Source organism: Thermobia domestica, chromosome 3 (genome assembly GCF_964235325.1).
Source record: "Thermobia domestica chromosome 3, izTheDome1.hap1.1, whole genome shotgun sequence".
NCBI lineage: Eukaryota > Metazoa > Arthropoda > Insecta > Zygentoma > Lepismatidae > Thermobia > Thermobia domestica.
In genome coordinates, this window is record NC_137456.1 from 141,276,777 (window position 1) to 141,303,441 (window position 26,665).

At 31.8% G+C, this 26,665-nt stretch overlaps 1 protein-coding gene across 1 annotated transcript in view; it reads left to right on the forward strand.

Annotated features, from left to right (window-relative positions):
* The window catches only part of LOC145681973 (WD repeat-containing protein on Y chromosome-like), a 43,258-nt gene that overhangs the window by 14,532 nt on the left and 2,061 nt on the right, over positions 1–26,665 (forward strand). Inside the window, exons 4-7 of the mRNA XM_081753574.1 lie at positions 8,387–9,276; positions 12,635–12,761; positions 14,234–14,534; positions 25,434–25,609. Of these exons, the coding sequence (XP_081609700.1) occupies positions 8,387–9,276; positions 12,635–12,761; positions 14,234–14,534; positions 25,434–25,609 (1,494 nt within the window). The remainder of the gene's footprint in view (positions 1–8,386; positions 9,277–12,634; positions 12,762–14,233; positions 14,535–25,433; positions 25,610–26,665) is intronic.

The window sequence follows — 26,665 nt, forward strand, 5'->3', positions numbered from 1 at the left end:
TTATTTGTTCTGTATATTACAATCACGGCCTTCCTCTAGGTTTTCCCTCCTTCTGCAATTCCGTCCATAGCTACTAACGAGGTCCTTCATGTTTCATAACGTAACATGTCCAATCATCCTATCTCGTCTTTTCGAAGTATTCTCCAATATATTTCTTTTTTTCCCTTACCATTTCCAATACTGTCATTTGATACCTTGTCCATTCATATAATTTTCATCATTCTTCTGTAGCACCACATTTCAAATGCTTCCATGCTCCTTTTTTCCTCTTATCGTAGTGTCTATGTCTTACATTTATACAATGCCACACTCCACACATATATTTTCATCAGCTTTTCTTTCAGTCCTATGCCGATGCTTCCGGTTAGAAGCTTCTGTTTTTCTTCAAATGCCTTTTCCTACTGAGCTATTCTGGATCTTACATCTTGTTTGTACATGTTATTGCTCGTTATTTTACTGCTTAAGTAACAGAATTTCTACACTTCTTTCACCAGATGGACTCCTATTTTCATAATCATTTTTCTTGTTGTTTGTATCCTAGTGCATCTCTTGTTGATCTTCGTGTTGAATTTGCTGCTAACTAGCTGTTGCATACCGTTCAGACCTGTCTCTAATTTTTTTCTCACTGTCTGCCAGATTACAATATCGTCAGCAAATCTAAGCGTGTGTATTTTCTTCTAATGAACAGTTATTCTTATGCTGTGTATGTCCTTGATTTCATTTATTGCTTCTTCAATGTAGAGATTAAACAAAATTGGTGGCAATAAGCATTCATTGATTCTTTTGGGAAGGTGATCTTCCGTATGTTCTTTGTGATCCAACCGTCTCACTGTTTTCGGTTTTATATATACCTGACTGTGTCTTTATTTTTCAGAATTTCTTCTATTTCTCTGTTGGAAGATATTTCCCGTTCCTCTCCAACTTTAATGGGCTCATGAATCTTCCTTATTACTTTTCTTTCAAATACACGTAGATCATTTTCGTTTCCTTTAGTGAGTGGCCATACTTCTGAATCGTGTGTTACTATTGGTTTTATGATGATTTTGTATATTTTTAATTGTGAGCTTCTGTCTATTATCTTATTCTTCAGCAGAAGGTTGTTAGCGTGATATGCTTTATTTCCTGCTTGTACTCGTTCTTTTATTGCTGTTATGTGTTGTTTCTGTTATCTATTAAATATTGTAAATATTTAAATGTGGACACACTTTCAACTGTCTTATCTTGTTTTGTTATATTCCTTTTTTTTCTATGGTCTGCAGTTTTCATTCTCATATGTTTGGCTTTGCTCACGTTCACCTGTAAACTCATTACGCTGGTTCTATCTTCCAGTTTTATGTATATTCTTTCTAGTTTGATCTCAGCTCTTACAATAATTGCAACTTTATCGAAGTATGCATAAGAATGATTTGCTTTGTACATTATTGTTTCTCGTGTATCTGCTTTGTGTATCTTGCAATTATGAACAATGTTTCTGATAGCCAGTTTCCTTGTTTAACCCCTTTATCATACCAGAATTTTTCTCCTAGTAACTTCTATTCTTACTTTCGTTGCTTTCTTTTTTTTCTTTTTTTTTTTTTTTATCAGAAGGTTTTCTAGTGTTTCCATGCTTGCTTGAAATCTATGAACAGTATGTGGAGATTGCTGTTAAATTCGTAACTTTCTTCTATTACCTGTCGCATGATAAACAGCTGGTCTATCGTACTGCGTTTTTTTTTTCGAAATTCACATTAGTATTCCCCTATTTCCTTCTCTGCATACTTCTTTATTCTATTATTGATTATGTCTGTTAGTAGTTTGTATGTTACATTCAATAATGTGATTTTTATATAATTTTAACTTTCCATTTTATCTCCTTCTTTTGTGCGGAGGATGTATAATCCCTATCTTCCATCTGTCTGGTATTTCTTTGTCCGTCCCGTTTAGTTTAGATTATATCATATACGATGGACAGTCAGAAAGTTTCGGGAATGTTGTGGTTTCGGCATTTATGATGCAATCACAATGAATCTCGTGCAGCACAATCCTTAGGTTGCCTAATTATGAATCTATCAAGTGTCAACACGTCTTAATGGCAGTGTACGAACATGGTGTAGCAGGATGGAGGTTGATTAGTTGGCGCAATTCCACAGATCGAATAACGCTCAACCATCAAGTTCATGTGCAAATAGGGGGAAATCGGCTTTAGAGACTCTGATAACCTTAATTGGTAGAGCGTTCACCTCTGGTGCTTGGAGTCTCGGGTTCGATCCCAGCCTCCGTCAAGTGAACTTTGTGGTGGACAAACACCGTGTGCGTGGGTTTTCTCGGGGTTCTCCCGTTTCCTCCCACTTTCTTCATTCCACCATTTCATTCATTACTCATCATCACCGTCTCCTTTAGCCTAACCGGCATAACCGTGGAACGTAAAACTCAGAGATTTCATTTCATTTTCTGATAGCCTTAAAAAAATAGCTTAGCACCAAGAGAAGTTTGGCTCTTCCCAAAGATAAAAATGGGTCTCAAAAGGTACCGGTCAGAGAAGAGATCGAAACGAACGCGGCACTTGAACTTGAAAAGTTACCAAAAGAGGACTTTCGCCGATGTTTCCAGAAATCGTAGGTTCGCAGAAAGAAGTGTGTGTGTGTGTGTGTGTATGTGTGTGTGTGTGTGTGTTCCGAAGGCGATTAAGTAAATGTGAACTTAAATTGTGCTAATAAAGAGCTACAGCAAAATTCCGGGACCTTTTGATTGCTTCTTGTACTTTTCTTTCAGTGTAAGCCATGCGTGTTTTACTAGTTCTATGGTTAAGCTATCTTTTCCCGGTGCCTTATTGTTCTTCAGTTTCCTAATCATGTCTTCTTCGAGAATGCTGCTTCAAACTTCTTCTTCAGATCTTTTTTTTTTTTTTGTGCACTTTAGAATTCTTTCCTTTACCTATTTGCTCATTTTGCTTCTGTTTCTACCTGTGCCTGAGAGTTCAATAATTTTTTAAAATAGTTTGTCCATATTTTCATTATTTTTTCTTTATCTCTCACTATTTCTCCTTTCCCGTTTCTGTATCCTATCATTTATTCTCTTGTTTTCATTCTCTTCATTGCTATATAATAGAATTTTCTTGTTTCAATTGCTTTATTTAATTTCTGTATTTCGTTTATTGTACTTTTTATAATCTCTTTCTTTTTCTTCTTACAAACCTTCTTCGCTTGTTTACTCAACTCTTTATAGCTTTCATAGTTGATCCTTGTCTCTCTTTGTAACATTTTTCTTCTGGCTTTATTGTTTGGTTAATTATCCCTTAACATTCTTCATCAAACCATCTGTCCTTATTACTTCCATCTTTCTTTAGTTCATTTGTTTCGGTCGCAGCTTCTTTTATTAGTATTACAACGTCATTACACTTCTCTTGTATCGTTGAGTTTACTTTTTCTACCTTTTTTTCACATTTACTTTCTATCATGTTCTTGAATTTGTCACTTCTTTAATTTTTAATTTCTCTGTATTCCATTTCTCATTTATCACGATTTTCTGTTGTTGTTTACTGTCTATTCTCTCTCTTAGTTTTGTTTTAACTAAAAAGTGGTCTGTATCGAGTTTGCACTCTTTAAGCTCTTAATATCTATTATGGAGGATGCATATATGTGGTTGATAAGGGTGTTATTTATTTGGTTTTTTATATTATTATCAGAAGTTTCCAGGTTCCTAAATGGTTCTTTTTGTGTGGAAAGCTTGTAGTCTTTACAATTAATTGATTTCTTATTGCAAATTGAATTAACAGATGCCTATTTTCATTACTTTCTACATGTAGTGTATTTTTCCCAGTGACTTTCGTATTTGCATCATTGCTTTCTAGTTTGGCATTGAAGTCGCCTAGTAATTTATTATTATCGTATCGTGTTTAGGTGTGTTTTCGTAAACTTTCTCTAAGCTCTCGTAGAATTTTTTTTTTTTTTTTTTTTTTTTTTGCAATATCTGTTTCTTCAGAAAAAGTAAGGGCCATGGACTGTAATTTTTGTACGATTTCTGAATTTTCCTTTCATTTTAATTTTATTTATTCTTTCCCTGACTGGCATTTATTGTTGTATCTTATCTCTTAAATGTTTCACTATCATGAATCCGATTCAATATTGTCCAGCTTTTGTTGGGGACAATAGAGAGATTCAGATCCGTTGTAATATAGAGATTCGTTGTTGCCTCTTTATCGAATTTCGTGCAATGCCACTATATCCATGTTATTTTCTATTGTCTCTTGAGTGATCTTTTCTATTTTGCCAGGTTCTAGCATGGTTCTTATGTTCTATGTTTCTATTTTTACATCCTTCTTCCGTTGCTTTGTCGTCTCCATTGTTCCTTTCCAATTCCGAGACTCTGGCTTCTGTTTCCGAACAGTTTGGTTTTCCATGATAGAGTAATTAGCCCTATGCACAATCCCCATCCTGGAGGATCAGGAGTTTTCTGTGCGATCTTCTAGATTTTGCAGATCCCCTACTATCTGCAAGACAGCAGTCTGGTTTTGCTCTCCCGGTGGTTTCCAATATTCGCCATATCTTGTGGGCATTCCTCTATCCGCTACTTGGACAGCCCGGTGGGAATCCAGCAACTATTTCATATATTTAAATAACATCCTGTACTTTGCGAGCTTATATTCTTTCACATACATATAAAATTACATTTTTCGGCGACTACATTACATCGCTTCTCATAGTTGATTTAAAATCTCTTATATAAAGCTCAAACATCGCTTATTGAACTAAGCTAACAAGCTAATAATTAGAAGGGCCATAGTATATGCAACATAATTAATTATGACTGACCTAAACAAAATTAGAAGACATTAGTTTAAATATGTATTTTTTTTTTAAGAAAATAGTTATTAATGGCAAATCCAAGAGCAATAAAACTTATTTTCAATTCTGGTAAAATAATGCTAGAACTGTTCTCTGAAAAAATACTGATTTGAACCTAAAATACGTCAATTCCGAAATAAATGCATATATTAGAAAAACATAAAAGCATGGTTGCAGCATAATATAATGCATATATTAACCTAGTCCAGCGTTTCCCAACCGGTGTGCCGCGGCACACTGGTGTGTCGCGAATGGGCTGCTAGTGTGCCGCGAGGAAATCGAAACAAAATTATTAACTCCGTGGCAACCAAATTGGAAGCCATAAGAAAAAAAATGTATATTTGTATTTCATATTACTATGAACCTCTATAATGGAAAAAAATAACTGTAATTGTAATATATTATTGTACATATATTACTGTGTGAAGGACCTCTCTGCGTATTCTGTCCCACACTCAGCAAAATTAAATGTCCAGGAAGAAAGTGAATTTGATTGATGTGAGAAATGACCGAGGCTTGAAGCCCTAGGACTAACAACAAGACATGGGATCATTTTGGATTTCTCTCCGGAGAGAATATCCAGCTATTTCTACAAATGCTGTGAAAGTTTTCATTATCTTTTCAATATCCTGCTTAAGTGAAGCAGGATTTTCTGTAATGAACATAAAGAACAGGTCACAACTTTTAACTCCAAGAAACCATACGAGAGTGTGTTTATCAACTATCCGTCCACAATTTTGCTTCGTGACTAACTTGTTTTACTTATTTTTGAAAATGTATAACTTTCATATATTATTAGTAAACAATTGTAACAAATAGATATTATTGAAAAATTGTTATATTACTAATATTATTGAACAATTCTAACCTTCATATATCATTTAAATATTATAACATATATTAACAATGTTAATAAATTACAAGTTTCATACTATATTACCTTTCTGCACATTTTTAATGTTGTAAAAAAGTATTTGTTATCATTGTTATGACCATTATTGCTTCTTTATTATCAATAAGCATAATGATTTACCACGGGAAAAAACAGTGATCGAGCTTTCTTCTTTGTGAGATCAGTAACCACAGAAAAAAATACCACGGTATTTCATATTTATAAATAATAATAATAATAATAATAATAATAATAATAATAATAATAATAATAATAATAATAATAATAATAATAATAAATAGAATAGTTAATAATAGAATAATATCCATGAATGTGCCGCGAGAACTCAAGTTATACCAGTAGTGTGCCGCAAGTTGGAAAAGGTTGGGAAACGCTGACCTAGTCAAAGATAATCTAGATGTTATATTTCGTACCTTTTCATTTTTGGGGGGGACAGAGTGCTGATTTTTAGTTTTAATTATCTATCTATCTATCTATCTATCTATCTATATATATATATATATATATATATATATATATATATATATATATATATATATATATATATATTTACTTGACAAGTCAAAGAGCTGGTAACAAATAATGCAAAGCTACTGAAAGTTGCTATTTTTTACTAAGTTATCCTATTTTGGGAACTATCCAAAACACTGAATAATTGTATTTCTGAAGGTTTGTATAAGGAATGATTACCACTAAGCTGTACGTATTTATTAATTACTTTCTCCAGTTAAATTTCGTTTGAACTGTGCATCTTCGGGAATAAGTAGTTTTAATCCCTTTCGTCTATTAATATCGAAGGATTTGTTATTACTTATACAGGACGTTACGAAAATGTGTCATTATATTTTGCGAACAGATTCCTCATATCAAAATAAGTAAAAAAAAAAGGTTCATATGGACCTTTACTCAAAAGTGGGTAGTTTCGGAGTTATAGGGTACCGAAAACGTGAAATAAGTGAACTTTAAAAGTCCATAGCTTCACTATTATGGAACCTATCGTAGTTGGGTCAAGACATCACTGAAGAATTGGTATGTGAACTATCCAAATATCCATGTTTAAGAATTCTCCAGTACTTGAACACCAATTTTTTAGAGAGATAGATTGAGAGTGATCAAGTATACCGAAATAACCTCTCTAAAAAAGATTGTGCAAGTACTAGGGGTTCTGAAATGTGAATATTTTGATAGTTCACATACTAATTCCTCAGTGACCCGACTACGATCGGTGCTATAGTAGTGAAACTATGAACCTTTAAAGTTCATTTTTTCACGTTTTCGACACCCTAAAACAACGAAACTATGCACTTCTGACCACAGGTCCATATGAACTTTTTCTCTTATTTTGATGAGAGAAATCTATTTCCAAAATATTGCGTCAAACTTTTGTAACACCTTGTATATGTCCAAAAATGATAAAATTGATAATGTATGGAGAAAATTCTTATATATCTGGCCTCTAATATCTTCTTTAGCTGCACTCACTCACTCTTAACTCCAGAGCTCTTTCTACTAAAGCCAATTGTAGACTGTTTTCATAACAACGTATGTGTGCATGTAAAAAAAAAAAAAAAAAAAAAAAAAAAAAAAAGAACATGTAATATCTATGAAAATAATTTTTCCAAATTTCTTAATGATCAGAATCTACTGTTATTAATCATAGGATTTCTTAGGTTCAATGGTTAAAACTAAATATCTAGGATTTATAGCATCAAAATAGTTTTAAATTTGCTTAAATTAAAAATATTTTTTTAAAATACATGTACTTCATGAGAAAACCAATTAAGTCCTATTTATATCAATACGCACACACATCGACATTAACTTAATGACGTAATAGTCAAACGTGTGACGTAAAAAGCAAAAATTTACAAAATAGGTAAACAATAAAAATATAAAAATTAACAACAAAATAGGTAAATAATAAAAATATAAAAATTAACAACAAAATATGAAACATTTTGACAGAGAGATACAAGTAAAGAGTAAATATTCATAAATTCCGAGCATTTTATATCTATTTACATAAAGTGAAAGTATGTATTTTCTTTCATATTATGTAAAAAAATTTCAAATCCTTCAGTAAAGTTACTTCTATTGAAGTGAAATTAAATTTCCTGTTCTAATTATTATTATAAGTAGAGTTGTTTTTATGACTTTCAATAATTTGGCTGTGGGCGTTTTAATATTGATATATAGTTTAATGGTTATTATTTTAGTCAAACTTCTTAGCCTTACTACCAATCATGCCTTCAGTTTTCTCGCGTGGCTCTAACCAATGCTAGATTGATTATAATCAGAAGATAATTGTAGTAGTATTTGGAGTTTCTTTTTAATTATTATTTCTTTTACTTATATCAAAGAAGTTTCCAAATTTCAGATTGTTTTTCTCTCTGTTAAATTTCATATGCTGTTACGTAAGCATTGTGCAGTTTCCTTATTCTGATTATAGGCTTGGAAACAAGACGTTACTAACCGTTAACTTTAGTGCTTCGTTAACTTTTAACCTAAGACTAATGTCTTATACAACACAATGTAATATATCTTGAGCATTTGTGGTTTTGTCTATAAATCTCATCTGAATTTGTAAATAGGTATGTGAAACGTCTTAGCACCATTTTAATCGTCTTCTTTGGATCTATTTTTAATTCAGGTTTGGGATATAAAAGAATGTACAGTACTTTACAGCGTGTCTGCGATTGTATCATCTATTCGTGGACAACAAGTCTGTTGCTTCTATTTTTCTCATGTGGCACAGAGACTGTTAATACAAACAAGTGACAATCTCTATCATGTATATTTTGGCAAATTAATTCACGAAGATGAAACTTTAAGTGCTCATCCTGGTCCTGTAACTGGAGTATGTTACAGCGCTTTGTTTAATTACATCATCTCGAGCTCTGGTAATCAAGTCAAGGTATGGGACGCTACTACTGGTAAAAAAGTGTTAGCGTTTGAAACACACAAGGAAGAAATAAAGAAAGGTAAAGAGGAACCCGAATGCCTGACCAGTACCCAATCATACGAGATTGATTGCACGTCATTTCCACGGAGAGCTTCAGCAAATGTTAGTGCAAATAAAGATAAAAGCAAAAACATTTGCCCCGATCCTCAAAATTGTGGACCTGTCACCTGTATTTATGCCGAACGAGATGGACAAAGACTACTAACTGGTCACTTAAAAGGCGTTGTTAAAGAATGGAATTTCACCAATGGAATGTGTTTAAAGAGTATGTATCGTTGCCAGCCGTGTCCTACTCAGTGTACCACTGTTCGCTATGCTACATTTCCAAGACGACCTAATATTCTCGCTGTTGGCTGGGATAGAAGAATTAATATATTCACCTGTGAACCAAGACAAAGAGATGAAGGGCCACAAATTACTTGGGTAGGAGTTGAAGATGTTCACAAAGAAGATGTTTGGGCAATCACCAGTTGGTGCGATCCTGAAATAGTGGCTACAGGTACTTTTGACGGCGGCATTTATATCTGGAATTTTTCTTCTGGTCGCGCAGAGAAACAGTTGAAACCACCAGATTTCACGTGAGTTTTGCAGCTTCACTAAAATTTTGCTAGTTAAATAAATCTATAAGTAAATTCCCCTTTTAAATTTTTGAGAAACATTAAAAGTGTCTTCCTTTTAAGTGATGTAATGATGTAATAATAATAATAATAATAATAATAATAATAATAATAATAATAATAATAATAATAATTATTATTATTATTATTATTATTATTATTATTATTATTATTATTATTATTATTATTATTATTATTATTATTATTATTATTATTATTATTATAGTTGTAATAGTAAGGAATAATATACTACCACGGTATATTGTATATTCCAGAATAACAGAACAACATAATATCGGTATCTGTATGTCTTTAAATTATTTAAATAGATAATAAGCTTAAGAGTCTTCATCCCGGCGAAATTACAATACCGCTAATTTTACAATAATTATGTGATATCTTCAAATAGATAAAAGATAATTGAAATATGGAACAAGAGCGCCCTAGACAATATTATTTTGCGTGAGGTACCGTTATCACAAGTCATCTAGTGGCTTTATGTTTTCAGCTGTTTAGAAACGCGAAAATAAATGCCGATTTTCAAAATGGCTCGAAATCGAAAGCAGATAAGTGACTCGTGATAACGGTATCTCATGTAAAATGATATTGTCTAGGGCGCTCTTGTTCCACATTTCGATTATCTTTTATCTATTTGAAGATATCACATAATTAATGTAAAATTAGCGGTATTTTAATTTCGCCGGGATGAAGACTCTTAATATATATGAATAATTAAGGCTCAGAAACAAAGTATACGTGAAGATCATATAATATTAATGACTCTAATATTCTTTTAAAATCTTCCACAACTTTTGAGCCCTGGTTTTGCAGACGACGCTCTACGTTTGAGTTTATTTAGCCTGTAAGGAAATTTGGCCCTGTCTCTCCATTGGTCTTTTGTTTTCGTCAGGCTGGAAAAGAAGGACGTAAATAAGAAGAAATACTTTGGTATAGGTATTGGTATGCATGGCACGATATTCTTCAGGTATTCATAGTTTTTGATACTTCTACCTATGTCTGGTCTATCTCCACTCGACAAATCGCTCTTCACTAAGAGAAAGATTTAAATACCATCTTTGATCCATGACAACGTCAAATGCACAGCAAGTACACCACAATAGAACCCCTACCATAAACACTGTTAAATTAATATACTTCTTGCCACAATACATTATCATACTTTATATTGACAATAGTGTGTCCCTTCTTTTGTTCGCTAAAATATGGTATTAATATGGTACGCTATAGAAATATAAAAAAAAAGTGATTTACTTGAAGTTATTTTTAAACTAGTTGTTTACCATCCCAATAATATTGACTTTTGAATCTCCTCAGATAATTAATATATTTTCCCTGATGTGTAAGTACCGTCAAAAGAGATTTTTTAAATACACCTTGAATATCCAAGCGAAGTAACTCAAGTGGTAGAGCGTTGGCTTCGCATTCGGGAGGTCGTGGGTTCGATTCCCGCTGCCGACCATCCTGACTGAGGTTTTCCAGGATTTCCCCTCAGTCCTACCAGGCAAATGCCGGGGTGGTACCTACTAAACAGGCCCTGGCCGATACCTTCCCAAATCCTTCCCATTGTTGTTGTTATTGTTGTCAGATATCCAGTATAAAATGGCCTCTGAGCTGTATCTAATGGTTTTTTAAATAAATAAATCTAATGGTTTTTAAAATAAATAAATAAATAAATATCTATATATAATCCAAAAGAAACTTTTGGCTGTAGTTGAACATAATATTGTTATTTTCGGTTTCCCAATTCATGGGAAAAGCACATGTGGTTTTAATTTCTTGTTAAACTGTAGGATCATGGCTTATATCCCAAGATGTTAAACCCTTAATAAACAAATAATATTCTCAATTCCCTGAACATGTTCCATTAAACAAATAGCAACGTTGCCTGAATTTATTCACTGTTATGTGAGTAAATGTAATTTCTTCAATATTTACGCCGTAAATCATCCTTTTAGGTCTTTACTACGGTGATTTTTTAAGAAAAAAGAAGTTTTGAGGAGACATATTTACAACGAATATTTTAACATTGCACCGTAAAAATTGTTGTAGTCCAGATGAGGTTCTTCTATGATATTAGCAGAAAGATATTTAATGTTTCCAACTATTGTACTTATTTTATTGTGCAAATTATAGTTATCCTATAACACCATTCACATTTTATATACCTAAATTTCCTCTATCAAAGTTTAATTTTAGACTTTTAGTTTCGATACAATCTGATTCGGTAACTTCTCTTTGCATGCAAAACACTGATTGTGCAAAATAATGGTTTATTGTTCTTAAATGTTTAGAAAGATATGATATATTATTATCTGTTGTTGTTATTTAGGCGATATATTGTGTCCATTGACACTGGTTTTAACTTTCACATTTCGTCACATATATTTCATTACATTCGAAGACTACGTTGTATTCAAGTCTTGACGAGAAAAGAGCAGCGTAGTAAATCTTATAATTAGTCTTCTCTATATTCTTTCGGAGACTGTGAGATTAAGACCATTTTCATGTTGTATAAGTTCCGTTTATCTAATCATTATTGAAAGCTAAAAGCCAATCCAAAATTTTTCAGTGAATCTGGGTGGTAATAATTGTGTTTTGGTTTTTGATATTACCTTGTACTTTAAAAGCTATGATTTTTACATTCGCTTTTTTGGTTTAAATAATACAAATATTTAATTTCTACGAACAAATAGTTCTTACCGAGGAAAGTTTGATTGCCTTACTAGAAAGAAAATAAGCAAAATAATAATAATAATAAAAATCCGTAATGTCGTGTGTGGAACACGTCGAGGTGGCATGAAAGTTCTCTTCTGTAGATGTCTTCTTATGAAATATTGTAACAAACCGCTGTTTGTTATGTATGTGTAGGCCCCTAAAAATCTAATAAAATCATTATTTTCGGGTTCAGCTGTAAAGTTTGATCTAAGAATGTTAAGTTTGTTAAACGGAAAATCTAATTTTCATTATCTGTATTCAGGAACAAATTATCATCCCAGTATCGATAGTATCTACGATAGCTAAATTTGTTGATATAACGATAAAGTGATATGCAACAGATAAATAACTTTCCGTTGTTTTCAAATGTGTATATATATATATATATATATATATATATATATATATATATATATATATATATATATATATATATATATATATACTGTGTATATATATATATATATATAAAAATTACAATCGAACTAATCTAACACTTTAGAGAAGCTAAAGAGGAATTTGTAGATATACATATTTAAATATATATATTTTCCTAACATATTAATCTCTAATTTTTTTTCAGATATGATCCGAATATGGATTTTACGAAAGTGACAGTTCTTTTATTTTACAAACAGACCGTGAATGTTAAGAAAGAAGAATTGTTGTTATTATCTGCAGGTCCAAATAACGCGATTCACTTGTGGGCTGTGAGTACTTCAATCTATCTTTAACTTTACATATCGTGATTCTGTCTAGTTGATTTCTTTTCCTTTTAATAACAATATACTTAGTTTAAATAAATATAAATCTTTGTTAATATCTCTGCATTTTTTTAAATTCTACAATTCTACAAGAAGACATTACTGTATAAAGTAAACATTAAAATGTATTTACTTCTCAATAAAATAACGTGCTCAAGCCCATATTTAGCTATTTTATGCCTCTGAAAAATTTTATGACCACTCCCATTATTTGTTCGTGTTCAGTTCTGTGTTGTTGCTGAAATATTACTTGCTTATCTACTGTCAAACCATCACAGAACATCAGTAGTAAATTTTCATGAAGTAGGCCATCAGTAGTATTTCGTTCGCTTACATTGAACCATCGTAACGGAGCTAATTGCATGGATTACGCTAGCAGCCAATAAATAATAGCCTTAACTCCTTCTAGCGCCAGTAGCGTCGTAACACGAAAAGTCAGTCTTGCTGTGGTACCAACATTGTTTTTGCTATAGAGCTTCCTTAAATATCTCTACTAGACACGTCTCTTTTTTCTCATAAAATACTACAATCTCGAATTTTTATATATTTCCCCCTGGTAATTTGTCGCCCTGAACCAAGACCCTCGTGTCTTGTAGTGTACACCATATAATGTGTATATATAGGGTGTACCTGGGTCCACAAATGCTTTCTTTCGGAGTTACAGGCTGCCGGAAACATAAAAAGAAGAACTTTAAAGGTCTGTAGCTCCAAAACTATGGAACCTACCGTAGTCGGGTCACGACTATACTCAGGAATTAGTATGTGACCTACTGATGTACTTCCTCAACAATTTTTATAGAGCTAGTTGGTGAGTGCTTCAAATTATATGCCCGTAGCCAAACCCCTCTATAAAAATTGTTGCGTGAATACCGCGAGATTCTGAAACACGGATATTTAGATAGGGCACATACTAGTTACTAAGTGAAGCCTTGACCTGACTACAGTAGGTCCCATAGTTTTAGAGCTATTGACCTATAAAGTTCACTTTTTCATGTTTCCGGCAGCCTATAACTCCGAAAGGAAGCATTTGTGCACCCAGATTGGTCTATAATTTTAGTCTTATCTTTGTGTCAGGAATCACCTCCCAAACGTTGTCGGTGTTGTTTTGAAACACCCTATATAATAGGGTGTTTCATATGTATGTTTTAATTAATTTACAACATTTTAATTTTAAATTGAAGTTACTATGTTTGTCTGCCCATCTGGATAGGAAAACAGGCAGTACTTTCATTATGTTCCTTCACAAATCTTTCTCCTTGCAAAATATACCCTGCTTGAATACATTTAGCTCATACGTTATTGTTAGACGTTTTCACAAGATTAAAATATTCTATCAAATCTTCAATCAGGTAATAATGAAACTTTTTTCTTTTTTTTTCTTTCTTAAAAAATTACCTGTTTAATTCTTATATTCATAGGTTTATTGGAGAATACGATATTTCCCATATGTTGGCAGTATAAAGCCATGGAAATATACAAACGATTATTTCGTTTCTTGTATGGTTGCTGCTCCGGAAGTTCACTTGTTGGTTGCTGGAGGCAGCAGTGGACATGTCATCATCTTTGATATGCACACTGCCAACTCCAAAGGTCTTCCGACAATGATAAAAATGTTTCAAGCACACAGAATAGGAATCCAAGTGATTGACATCATTCAGATATATAGAATGGTTGTTACTGGTGCAGGAGATGGGCAAATCAGAATTTTTACTTACAATGGTAAGTAATATAGAATACACACTCTATGATATTTTCACAGAGATAAATATAGTAATTGAAATGTTTGTTTGGTGTTCTGTCTGATTTTAAACTAATTTTCGTTTAAACGTCTCGAAACGTCTTGAAAAATCGAAACTGTTTTCGTTGATAGAGATGTTAACATTTAATTTAAATATCCAAATCACATAATTATACAAATATTCAAATAACATTGTTACATCACAATTGAGGAGATTGATGCAATAAGGATGTAAGTCTGAAACATGCAGTTGGAGAAAAACGATGTTGAGAATTAAAGTAGTGCTTTTTTCTTATATAAAACAATGTAATATGCAGCATTTTATTCCGATATTAAATTGAAATGTTACCAGGAGGCTAAACAAGCATGGCAAAAGCCGCAAATGCGTTTGATGCAAAAAGGGCGTAAACTCGCTTGCGCCCTTATTACATCAAACTACTCAATTATTACAGAAGTATGTTGTAACTTATATTTAGTTCCGTGTTTATTCGTGTATTTATTTTAATTAATTTATAAATTAATTATTTCATTAATTTTTATTATTTTAATTTTTTAATTAATTTTATTATTTTAATTAATTATTTTAATCAATTAATTATAAATTATTTAATTATTTTTTTCTAAAATTTGGTATTTCAAATATGCTGTTAATTTAAATTGCTTTTTACGTTTATTATTAGGATCTTTAATTTTATCTCAAGCAATTGTTGTGCTAGTCTATTTTATGAAATCGTAATTTTTCTGCATTACAGTTCTTAGCTTTTAGGAGAATCTTATGGCTCTGTATTTAATACACATTACGGCAACGGGTTAGCTTGTTGCTTCAAGATATATTTTTTATGTGCCTTTCTTCTAGTTAGAAATTTCGATCTTTACAAATAAAACTAAGAAGATCCGTACCTGAACAATTTTCCGTCTAGTGCAATAGTATAATTTCCTGCTCCTTTTCAAACAAACAAACAAACAAACAAAAAGAAAAAAGATACGATTTTAAATGCGTTAACTCATCATCATAACTTTAGTAGCATTAATGAAAATATACAATTCATCAAAAATAGTAATGGAATTCTTGTCAGAAACTAAGTTTGAGCTGTCATCATTGACAATAATGTTATTTTTAACTTCAGTGAAGGATGTAATTCATGCTAACAAGGGAATTGGAAATGAAGTTACCCAAGCCTACAACTGAATTGCTTTGTCGCATTGCGTTGTATGATATTAATACTATTCAGGCACGTAGCTAAGGGGTGGGTCCGGGGGGTCGGGACCCAGCCCCCTTCGAGTCAAGAAATGAAAAATATTAAGGAAGGATGGAACAAAAAGAAGCGAGAAAAAGATGAACCAGTGTCAAAAACCTACAGCAAGCGTTTGGTTAGCCCTACTCTTTCTTTTGTGTGCAGGGAGCGAAGTCAAGTTGAAAATGGATATTATTGTAACGAAGCATTCCGAATTCTATCTCCATACTAATCCTATGGACTACAAATGACAATCTATAAACATGTTCAATCAGATAGACTCTCAGGTAATACTTAAGAAATGCCCAATATTACCAATAATATGAACCATTTTGAATTTCACAGCAACACTAACCCATTTTATAGGATGTCATTACTGCCGAAAGATATCTCATTGCTATCCTTGACGGTATTAAACGAAGATAAGAAAAAGAAGAAAGAAGACAAGAAGAATCGAGTTCGAATGACCTCGGAAGACTATATCTTTTTCAATACTTTTTAATATTCTTTTACTCAATATTTTTCATAGTTTTTTAAATTAAAATACTAACATATCCTCATTTTGTTGTCCTAACAAACCAATATGGGTATGTTGCCAGTAAAATAGTTTAGATTGATCGATCTCTTGGTGTGTAATCACACTATTTCATGTCACGCCCCCCTCCATTACGAAATCCTGGCTAAACGAATGCATATATGTTGCCAGCAGAATAGTTTAGATTGATCGAACTCCTGGTGTGATAACTACAGTATTTTTTCACGGACCCCCCCTATCATGAAATCCTGGCTACGTGCCTGTACTATTAGGCAACCATCATCAACACAGACAACTAAACATTATTTGTAAATATAATATAAAAATAGACGAGTCAGCTTAGTAAATTTAACTAGCATTATTATGAAGTCCGACTCCAAAATTAAATATTTATTTTAAATAATTATTTTTTTTTTTTTATATTTTTCAATTTTGTATACTTTACGCCAGATCTTTGCTACTCTCCATAGCTTGCTGTCTTGTGCAAATGCACGTTTTGCACATACGATAAATCCCGGTACTGGGACTAAGTTCCCATTTCATTCGGAGGTCAAAGGAAACATTGTCGAATAATATTTGAAATCAGAATTTTCTATTTTCTTGCAGACATTCTAAATCTGAAACAACAATAACCAAATACTATTTTAATAATTCGATTTTAAATCCGTTACGAAAGTTGAACATTTCACTATTCAATTAACCACACAGAATTTAGTTACCGTAGTATTTAATATTTTGACACAATTTACGTTCCTTAGCTGTATAAGGGGATAACAAGTGGTGTCCTATTATTAATTCCATTTTCATTATCATTTTTAGGGGAAAGTACGAAAACATATTTGAAATAGAAACTTACTTTCTCGTTTTCATTCAAAATCTCGATCAGAAATTATTACTTTCCATTTTAAAGAATTCGGCTTGTGACACAAGCAAATCATTCCCTGACCTATTTTGAAAGTTCCAAGTACGATCATTAAATCTAACGCATGAAATTTGGTATGTCATATTTGAGTTGCAAAACTCTATGTGCAATATCAGCAGTGTTACTGCCGTGGTACGAATTAATGGCCTCATATATATAATGAATTAATTACTAGAATCATAAAATGATAATCACAATACTAAAAATATACACTATAAACTCTTTGACTAAAATATTTCATTAGATAGATATGAGAGGAAGTGGGGAGAAAATAAAAGAAAAATTAAATAACAGAAAAAACTTAGAAGCGTCCACATGAGCGCTATGTTAGAACAGAGTCAAGTAGGCATTTTACAATGTTACCAGACTGGAAGTAGATGGGATTTAGTGGAAGAAGACTATGTGCAGGCGCGAAATTCTTTCTATAAATTCTCCATCAGATAGGGAAGCAACGAACTGGGGAAGTAGAAAATAAAAGAGAAGAATTAAATTACAGAAAAATAATTGTGAAGTAATTAGATGAAAAGGCACTCTGTTGGAATTGAGGATTTTGTGGTATAGTAAGGTGGACAATGTAAGGGAGAAAATCTGAGATGTTGAAAAGATACTGGTGTATGATAGTTAGCAGTAAAAATTTACAAATAGCAAACTTCCATAAAAGAAGAAAGGATCATTATTGACTGATATTTTACAGTATGCTTGTCTTAAATAGATCAAGGTTACTGTTCACTTTGTTGATGTTGATATTGAATGTTGGAAGTTAGGTTTGAAGTAGCTCAATACCTTATGTTTTTGTCTAATTTCTGTTGTTAAAAGATTAATCATTGATTGACAATAATACTTGATTGTGACTTAAATAAATATATACAGTCCGTAATATTAATATCTGTTATCTTAGAATTATGGATAGTGATCGTAATAAAGAAGTTTTCTGGGCCAATACTATTGTAGTTTATTTTAATTGGCGACGAGTTGAAGGAGATGACGGAATCCTGTGAATAGTTGTATTTAGTTTGTAATAAACAAAATAGTTTTAACATACAGTTATTAAAATTAAATAATAATGTTATTTAAAAGGTAGTTCACAGGACAACAAAATAACATAATACGCAATCAAATGCAGTTGAGTTCGTTCCTCTAGTCGCTGCCTTAACTTAGATTTTGGAGGAAATGTTATTCTGGCAATACTGTAATTTCTATGGATGGTAACACTAAAAATTCTTCAGGTAGTTTTTCGTTGTAGAATAACATCATCTATGATCGTGAAGTTGCATTTCATTATCTTCTTTCACTTATGAAAAAGAGCAAAAGAAAAATGTCAAATTTTGTGTTATTTTTAGTATGTCAGGCTTTCAATAGTAAAATATTTATTTATAAATATGAAAGAAATCACCTGGGTCGCTTTTAAGAAAATCGTTCGAAAAGAACTCACCGCCAAAAATAAATTGCACCACCTCGATTTTAACCAGAGAAATGACTTATATCACATGAAATTGAAAGAGTTATTTTTGAAAAATTAATTTATGAAATATAAACAAAATCGTTAGAGCTGTTTTTGAGAATATAGGATTTTTTTATTTTTACCCTTAAGCAAATTAAATTTAAAAAAACTCATTGAACAATCACAATAAAGAATGAAAATGATAATAATAAATAAATAAATAAAAATAAAATAAAATAAAATTTGGATGAATTGCTTTGAACGGTATGACCTCTAAGCTAGTGTACATCAGGACAAAGGGGCTAACAGACAAACAGACGGACAAATCTCGCTAAATAACTTTTTCGGTATCTATGAGCCATGAAACTCCTTTGAAATCTTGAATTGATGTTTTCTTCACGATCAGCATACTTCTCTCCTTTCACCACTCGAATGAAAAAAAGCAAATGAAATTAAAGTGTTTATTGTAAGCCTGTATTGCTATGTACATTAGATTCATAAGTTGCAGAACCAGATTAATCACATCTTACAGAAAACAATCATTATTATGTGATCTTGTATTTCAACGTAATATCTACTTGAATGCTCCATAGCTCATTTTCTGTTCTTTAATTCTTTTTTTTTTTTTTTCCTATTTGATGCAGTATTTAGCGAAAGTATTTCTAGTCTACGGTGAAAGTACCTCCAATCTACTTTTTTTTAGTGTATGTGATTGTTTCCACTATTTTCTAATAACTAATTTCCCTTTCCTCCTTAGAAATTATTTTTCCTTACACTATTTATCAATACAAAAGTCCTTAAATTTGTCCCTATTTATAGTCTTGACACAATAACATGTCATATGAATCGAATAGGACAAATCCACTTATAGTATTTTGAACTTTTAAAGGGAACCGCAAGTGGTCTCTCTGAATCGGAAATCGAATTTCTTAAATCTAAAGTGACGATTTATGTTTCAGATTCGGAATGTATACAAGAAAATAAGAATTTTACATTTCAAACATTCTTTTCTTCAAATTCTTCGTTGGCTATTAAATCGAGAAAATGAAGAAATCAGCTTCATACATAGAAACCTTTTAAGGATTATGGCGAGGGAATTTTGACAAAATATTAGATAGTATTAGGTAACAGTACCTTGAATTGTATTCTATTAAATTGTAAAATTTGAAATTTCTCCAACACAAGATTGAAGGTAGTCTATTTAGAACAGAAGTTGATTAAATGAATTGTGATCAATTTTGTTTCAAGTTTAAAATGTAAGCAAGCTAATTGGAAATTTTGGTTTCAAAGTTTCTTTTCATACTACCTACATTTTATTTGCCTTTAGAATAACAATGAAAATAAACCACATAGGTACAACTGTTCTTATCATTGACCCTATTTCAAGAACAAAGAGTGCGCTTTCGGAAATGCGTTAGAAACAAAAATTTCTTGTTTTCTTCTTCATGTTTCAAATATAAATAGAATGAATTATCATTTTCTACTTTAAAATAATCGACTTAAAGATATAAATAGGCCATCTTCAGTCTCTTGCGGAAAGTTGAAAAATCTTACCGTTTACTAGAGAATGCATCATGTCATTTTATATTTTGACGAACTTTATGTTCCTCTACTTTAGAAGAGATATCTTATATATTAATTTTGACGTGGACTTTCTTTCAAATTTTTCATGTATTCGTCAAATGACAACTGTTTGAAGTGTTTAGGTATCAAAACGGACAGTTCTCAACAATGTTTCTTGTTAGGTTAGGTTCAAAACAAGTTCAAAGCGTACTTTGATATGTTAGGTTCAAAGCAGCAAGGAGTGAATCGAGACACAACAAACTATTAGCTACCAAAAGTACTCTTTTGCACACTTTCTGATGAATAGTTTCCGCGACGCTGCTGTGGTGAAGTATTAATACAACGAGATCGGATCGCAACAATATGTTAACAAATGTGCTTAACATCTATGTATACTATGCAAATTTTCTGTTGACTCTTCTTCCAAAAATATTACTTCAAGGTTCTCATTTTCAATAGACGCTTGGTTTATTTCTACTCCTGTAACACATTTGGCAATACCTTAATTTTGAGTATTGTGCTATGACCATCATACTATGACAATTTTAGGTGCCATCAGACAGTTTGGTGAAATTCTGTGTTTAAATCGTTTCTTCCTGCAATGTTCTTCAGAGCATTGATTATATCAACAATGTGGTCAGAAAGCAGTAGGATTTCGTTATATAGTTGATATGGAACTGTTTGAAATAAAAATGAAAAATGTGTATAAAGTACTTTCAATTGTTAATGATTTTTTTCCCCTTTCTTTAAGTTAAAGAGAGCCAATAGGGAGGGGAGCATTAACAGCGACCAAACTGAACGTTCATGTTATAATAGCCCAAAATGGAAGATTTAGGAATAATTAATTTATTTGACATTTGAGAGGAAACATAATGTGTCAATGATCGTATGGGTTTTAATGTTACACAATAGATAGAAATTAAAATATTGTCAGATGTAGTTAAAATGTAAGAACATTGTGTTTACATTGTTCCTTTCTTTGTTTAATATGAGTTATTCTTGTTTTGTTGAATACTGAGACACATTTTCTTCTGAATTTTTAATCGAATCTTGTGGTTTTAAACATATTTAAATTGAATAACCATCGAGAAATGTGAAAAAATATTATTTTTATCTTGTAATATCATACTTGCAATTACTGTCAACGAAGCCCTTACTCCTGGTCTACCGGCCTAATGGTCCATCCTAGATGTGTTAGGATAAGTGGGCTAGTAAGACCTACCTTCGAGAAGAACATTCAAACAAACAGAAGTCTAAATGAATGTGAAATATATAATGATGAATATCCCAGTGTAGTCATTTATTTATAGCAATTTTATTATTTCATAAAGTTTATTGGTTTAGAATTTCAGTGTAAACAATTATTCACAATCAATAAATGATTTTCTGAATTCCCTAAATGATCTATAACAGAAGTGCCACTTACTTGGCACCAGTAACAACAACAAAACGTCCATTCACATTTATCAGTGAATTGATGTAATCAGGAGACCTTTTCGCATCATTCTAGTTTGTGAGCATATGAAATGAATTAAAACTCATTTATTTCATCTAAAATGTACAGGTAAAGAATTAAACGTTCAAATTAAGTTGAGCAATACTTTGTAGAACCGTATATTCATTGAAATTGTTTAGAGTTGAGATATTGAGTTTGTACCATAAGAATACTACTGAGGTTATAACAAAAATATATATTCATGTCCAGCAAATCGACCAGTGGTAGTAAAACACACCTGGATGATATTACGTTCCTATTCAGAAAAGCAGTAATATTCATAATAGCATTATATCAGAAAATACATATTTGTCAAACTAATATTCAATTATCAATAAAAATATGGAAAACATTCAAAATCTTATTTTCTTCTGATGACGGATGTCCATTCAGACGCTGTCCGCAAATATTTCAAACACATACAGATATTTTCCATCTTTGACATACTTATTTCAAGAACAGATAATGCACCTTCTCTAAGCCGGTATCTCTATTCTTGTTTCTGGTCTTGGACTCAGATAAGACATTATCCAAATTACACATCCCTTTCTTCGCCTGAAGCATTACTTACTAACTAAAGTTTCTTCTACATGACTGTGAACTCACAACTATTAAGATATACACAGTTCAACACTTCGAATAAAGAAATAATATAATGATTTAACTTGTATTTACGGTTCAATTTTACAATAAATGTATGGGGATATGAGAGCACTCCAACCAATAAACAACTATCGAACAATAAGCACCACACACGTGTAGATGAGCAATGAAAGTCTTACTAACTGAAAAAAGAAATATGAAAGACAGGGTAGCTAGCCAGACAGCAGCGCCACCAACTTTTTCCACGTAGAAACATCTAAAATAAAGGATTCTGGGGATCTGCTGGACCCCCACGCTAACACTTAATGGTCAAATAAATTTAAAATAGCTATGAATTATTGATAATTGATGTTAGTTAAATTTCGCTTACCCTTTGTCTTCAGCAAGCCTTGCTGCTGAAAATTTGTGAGAGAGCACGAAAGAAAATGCCAAATAAAAACAACACGTTTCACCTATCTTTTATATGTGCAGTATTTTTAAGATTTCCGATCCTAAGCTCGAGAAGAACTCGGGGTAATTTTTCAATGCAAACGGACGAAGCCCCAATTTATCTCAGTAATATTGTAGCAAGTTTACTCAACAACACCAATAAATGCTATACTAATCTTAATATACAATGTTAAAACCTTTATTTGGCGTGTATTTCGCATATCCACCAATTTTCTGTTACTTGATGCCAGGGTTGAAAAAAAAAAAAAATAACTAATCATGTGTTTAAAACATTAAAAAGATATTCAAAATGTTTTAAACATGTTTTAAAACACACAAAAAACATTTTGAACAATTTAAAACATGATTTTAAACATGTATTTCAAAATCATGTAATATCTTATTTCTTAAGACTTTTTTCCCCTTTACTTGCTAGATTGCACCTTGTCACATAGTTTTTCTTTCTTTCATTTCGGATTCGTGTTTCCGAAGATATGACGTTTTCCGTCACTGTATTCTTTTTGACACGCCCTGCATTTATTTAACGTAATTATACATCACTGAGTATAGCATTCGGAGCTTGATTTGTAAATCTTTCCGACGCTGCCGAGTACACAATATAATGCCAATATCTTAAATTTATGAGCAGGGAGGGGAGAATTAGCCCTCTTTTTCCCGTTCCATCAACGCCCTTGTCTAGCAGTTGTCATATGAAACTCTAGCCCACACCCTTTCAAGTGTTTCTTCTTTCATTTATTTCGGACTCTTAGCTACGAAGATACTGAATTTGCTGAGCAAAAATGAACCTTTTTGAAAATGGACTTCCATGTGCTCTGAACATTTTTAAAAAATAAAATAAAATACGTAAAAAAAAACTAAGTTGGAGCCAAATTTATCCTGCAACCCAAGTTTGTTCGAAACGCATAAAATTAGTTTGTTTTGTTACAGTTTTGCATCAGTAGCAAGGTTATATGAGACAGGGCTTATTGTTTAAAGTGGGATCCGAACCTCTAATTTTGAAATTGTAGGTCGGATTGCAGTCAAAATCTATACAGTAAATTCCGGACGTCTCGTGCCTTTATCCTCAAAATTTAATGTTAAAAGACTGAAAATTGCTCCCTTTGTAGTGTGGTACATACATACATACAGACGAACAAATGTAAATCATGGCAGGAGCCTCACTGGCGTTCGGCAATGATGTGACAATAAGTATTACGCTTTAGTGCTAAGTTACGCGGGTGACTTACATACTTCGCGCTTTCCCGCCTGGTCCCTTCAGTACAAGCCATGCCAGGGTGTAAAGTTTTTAAGAAAATTTAGAACGGAGGTAGAAGAGGGAGACGAAATAAATTTTTCATAATATAATGAAAAAAAAAAAAATAATAATAAAAATAACTGGTGATACAAACTTAATTCTTACCTGAAGTTCCCGGTTGCATCTCAAACACATCTCTGACGTTAGAATCACCAGAAGCATTTTTTGAATCAATAGTTCTACCATCTGTGGGTTTCTTTCTTTCTTTTTTTTCATAACATTGCGTTTTTCATAATGATCCTTCATTCTTTTAACTAAACAAACCATTTCTTTCTTACACGTTTTGCAACGAGCTCGTATGGCCATTTTCTTAGCTTATGGAGTTTGAGTTAATTTAGTAAATTTGCTCCAAATGATATCCTTTTTGATTCCCGTGGAATTCGTGTTAAACGATTCAAAGTTGTACGGAGATTGAGAACCAACATGTGCTGTATCAACGAATGCCTGAAATATTTTAATCTCAGAAGCAGTCCAACCTTCGACTACGACACTATCTCGCGAGTTAACTGATAAACATTTAAACAATGCAATAAACGTTAAAAACAAGGAAAAAAAAAGAGCCAAAATAAATTGTAGATCACTACATTGACCTGTTGTAGCCACGAGAAGTCAAAACATTCACACGGGAAGAAAATAGCCTTCTGAATGGGGAGCCCTTTTTTTGACAATTTTCCTTCTCTGGCAATTTTTTTTGTACAAAAATAAAATAAAATAAAAATAAACATATGTTTAAAACAAGCCTTAAAAATACACGTGTTTGAAACAAAATGTTTAAAACGTATATACAATTTGTTTTAAACAAAATCAATTGTTTAAAGCAAGTTTTAATCACTTGATTTAAGAAAAATAACCCTGCTTGATGCACATCTTTTAAAAATGCACTGAACTGACAGAAAGTTGGAACTGATAAGAAACTGAAAACGTTTAATGACGGGCAAAATTCAAGTCCAAGAAATGGATGTTAAAGCTTTGCCCAAAGGCAAATTAATTATATAGTTGGAGAATAATCCTTCCATTTTTTCTGAAAATTTGTTCTGATAATCAAACAATTGGATTACACTTCTGAGAAGTAAAATAAAGCGCTATCAATAAATGTATGAAGAATAAATAAATAAGACCATTACAGGGATTCCTTTATAATGATTTTATTAGTCTTTGAGCAAAGTTTCAACATCATTTTTTGAACTTGAATTAAATTAATGTAAAATAAATTACAAAAAATAAGTAATAAAATATTTATTGGCGTTCTTCGTAACATTACGTACACCTTAATTAAATAATGAGTGTAATGAATAAGCATTTATAGTAGTTCTCATAATAGACACTTGTTTCGCTTTCACAGGACATTATGTGGCAGCTTTAGGTCGAGACACATATAATATCCATGACTCGTATACTTTTCGTCATCCGTCTATTCCACACGATGTTCTAACGGACTACAGACCTATGCAAGTGATACCTAAGCTATTCAAACCTGGAGATACATTTCAAAATGTTTTGCTAGAAGATTCGTATTTGGTAGGTCTATATTACAATATTTAAATATTTAAGTTACAGCGACGAACTTAAACATGTATTGTGATTTTTTTCTTATATCTGAATGATTTTTTTAAAGTTGTTTAATAATTTTAAAAATACTTATTGATACTTATACTTAAACTGACTCTGATACTGATATTTAAATTTACTTAAAATTCTTACTGATTTCTATAATTCTGTTGTTTGAACGCCATTAAATCTTTTTTACTTATCCATGTCAATCAAAATACATCTGTATGGGGTTGGATAATACATGCACGTTTGGTAGTACTGGTGTACTGTGGCTAACTCAAGCTCAAGATGTTCTTCGTTGTTAAATCATAGTTTCTAAATCTATTGCGAGTGCTTGTATTAATATTGTAATATGAGTTCTATGTTATTTTCTAAACCTGAAATGAGAACGTTTATTAATCCATGTATCTTAGTTTCAAAATCTAGAATAAGTACTTTTATTAATTCTGTGTTAGTTCTGAATGAGTATTTTTGTTAGTCCTTCGTTAGTTCCATCCTAGTTTCTAAATCTAAAATAAGTACTCTTATTAATCCTGTATCAGTTCTATCTTAGTTTCTAAATCTAGAACGAGTACACTTATTAAACTTGTGTTAGTTCCATCCAATTTCTGAATCTACAACGAAAACGCGTGTTAATCTTATATTAGTTCCTTTTTAGTTTCTAAATTTAGAACGAGTGCTCGTATTAATCTTGTGTTAATTCCATTTTAATTTCTAAATATAGAGCAGGTACTCTTATTAACCTTATAATAATTCCATATTATTTTTGAAATCTAAAACGAGCATTCTTACTAATCCTGATTTGATCCACCTTAGTTTCTAAATCTAAAACGAGTACTCTTATTAATCTTATGTTATTCCATCTCAGGTTGTAAATCAAGAATGTTCCATCTTGTTTTCTAAATCTAAAACGAGTACTTATTCATCTTGCGTTATTACATCTTAGTTACTAAATCTAGAACGAGTACTCTTATTAATATCGTGTTATTAGTTCCATCTTAGTTTCTAAATTTAAAATTTATT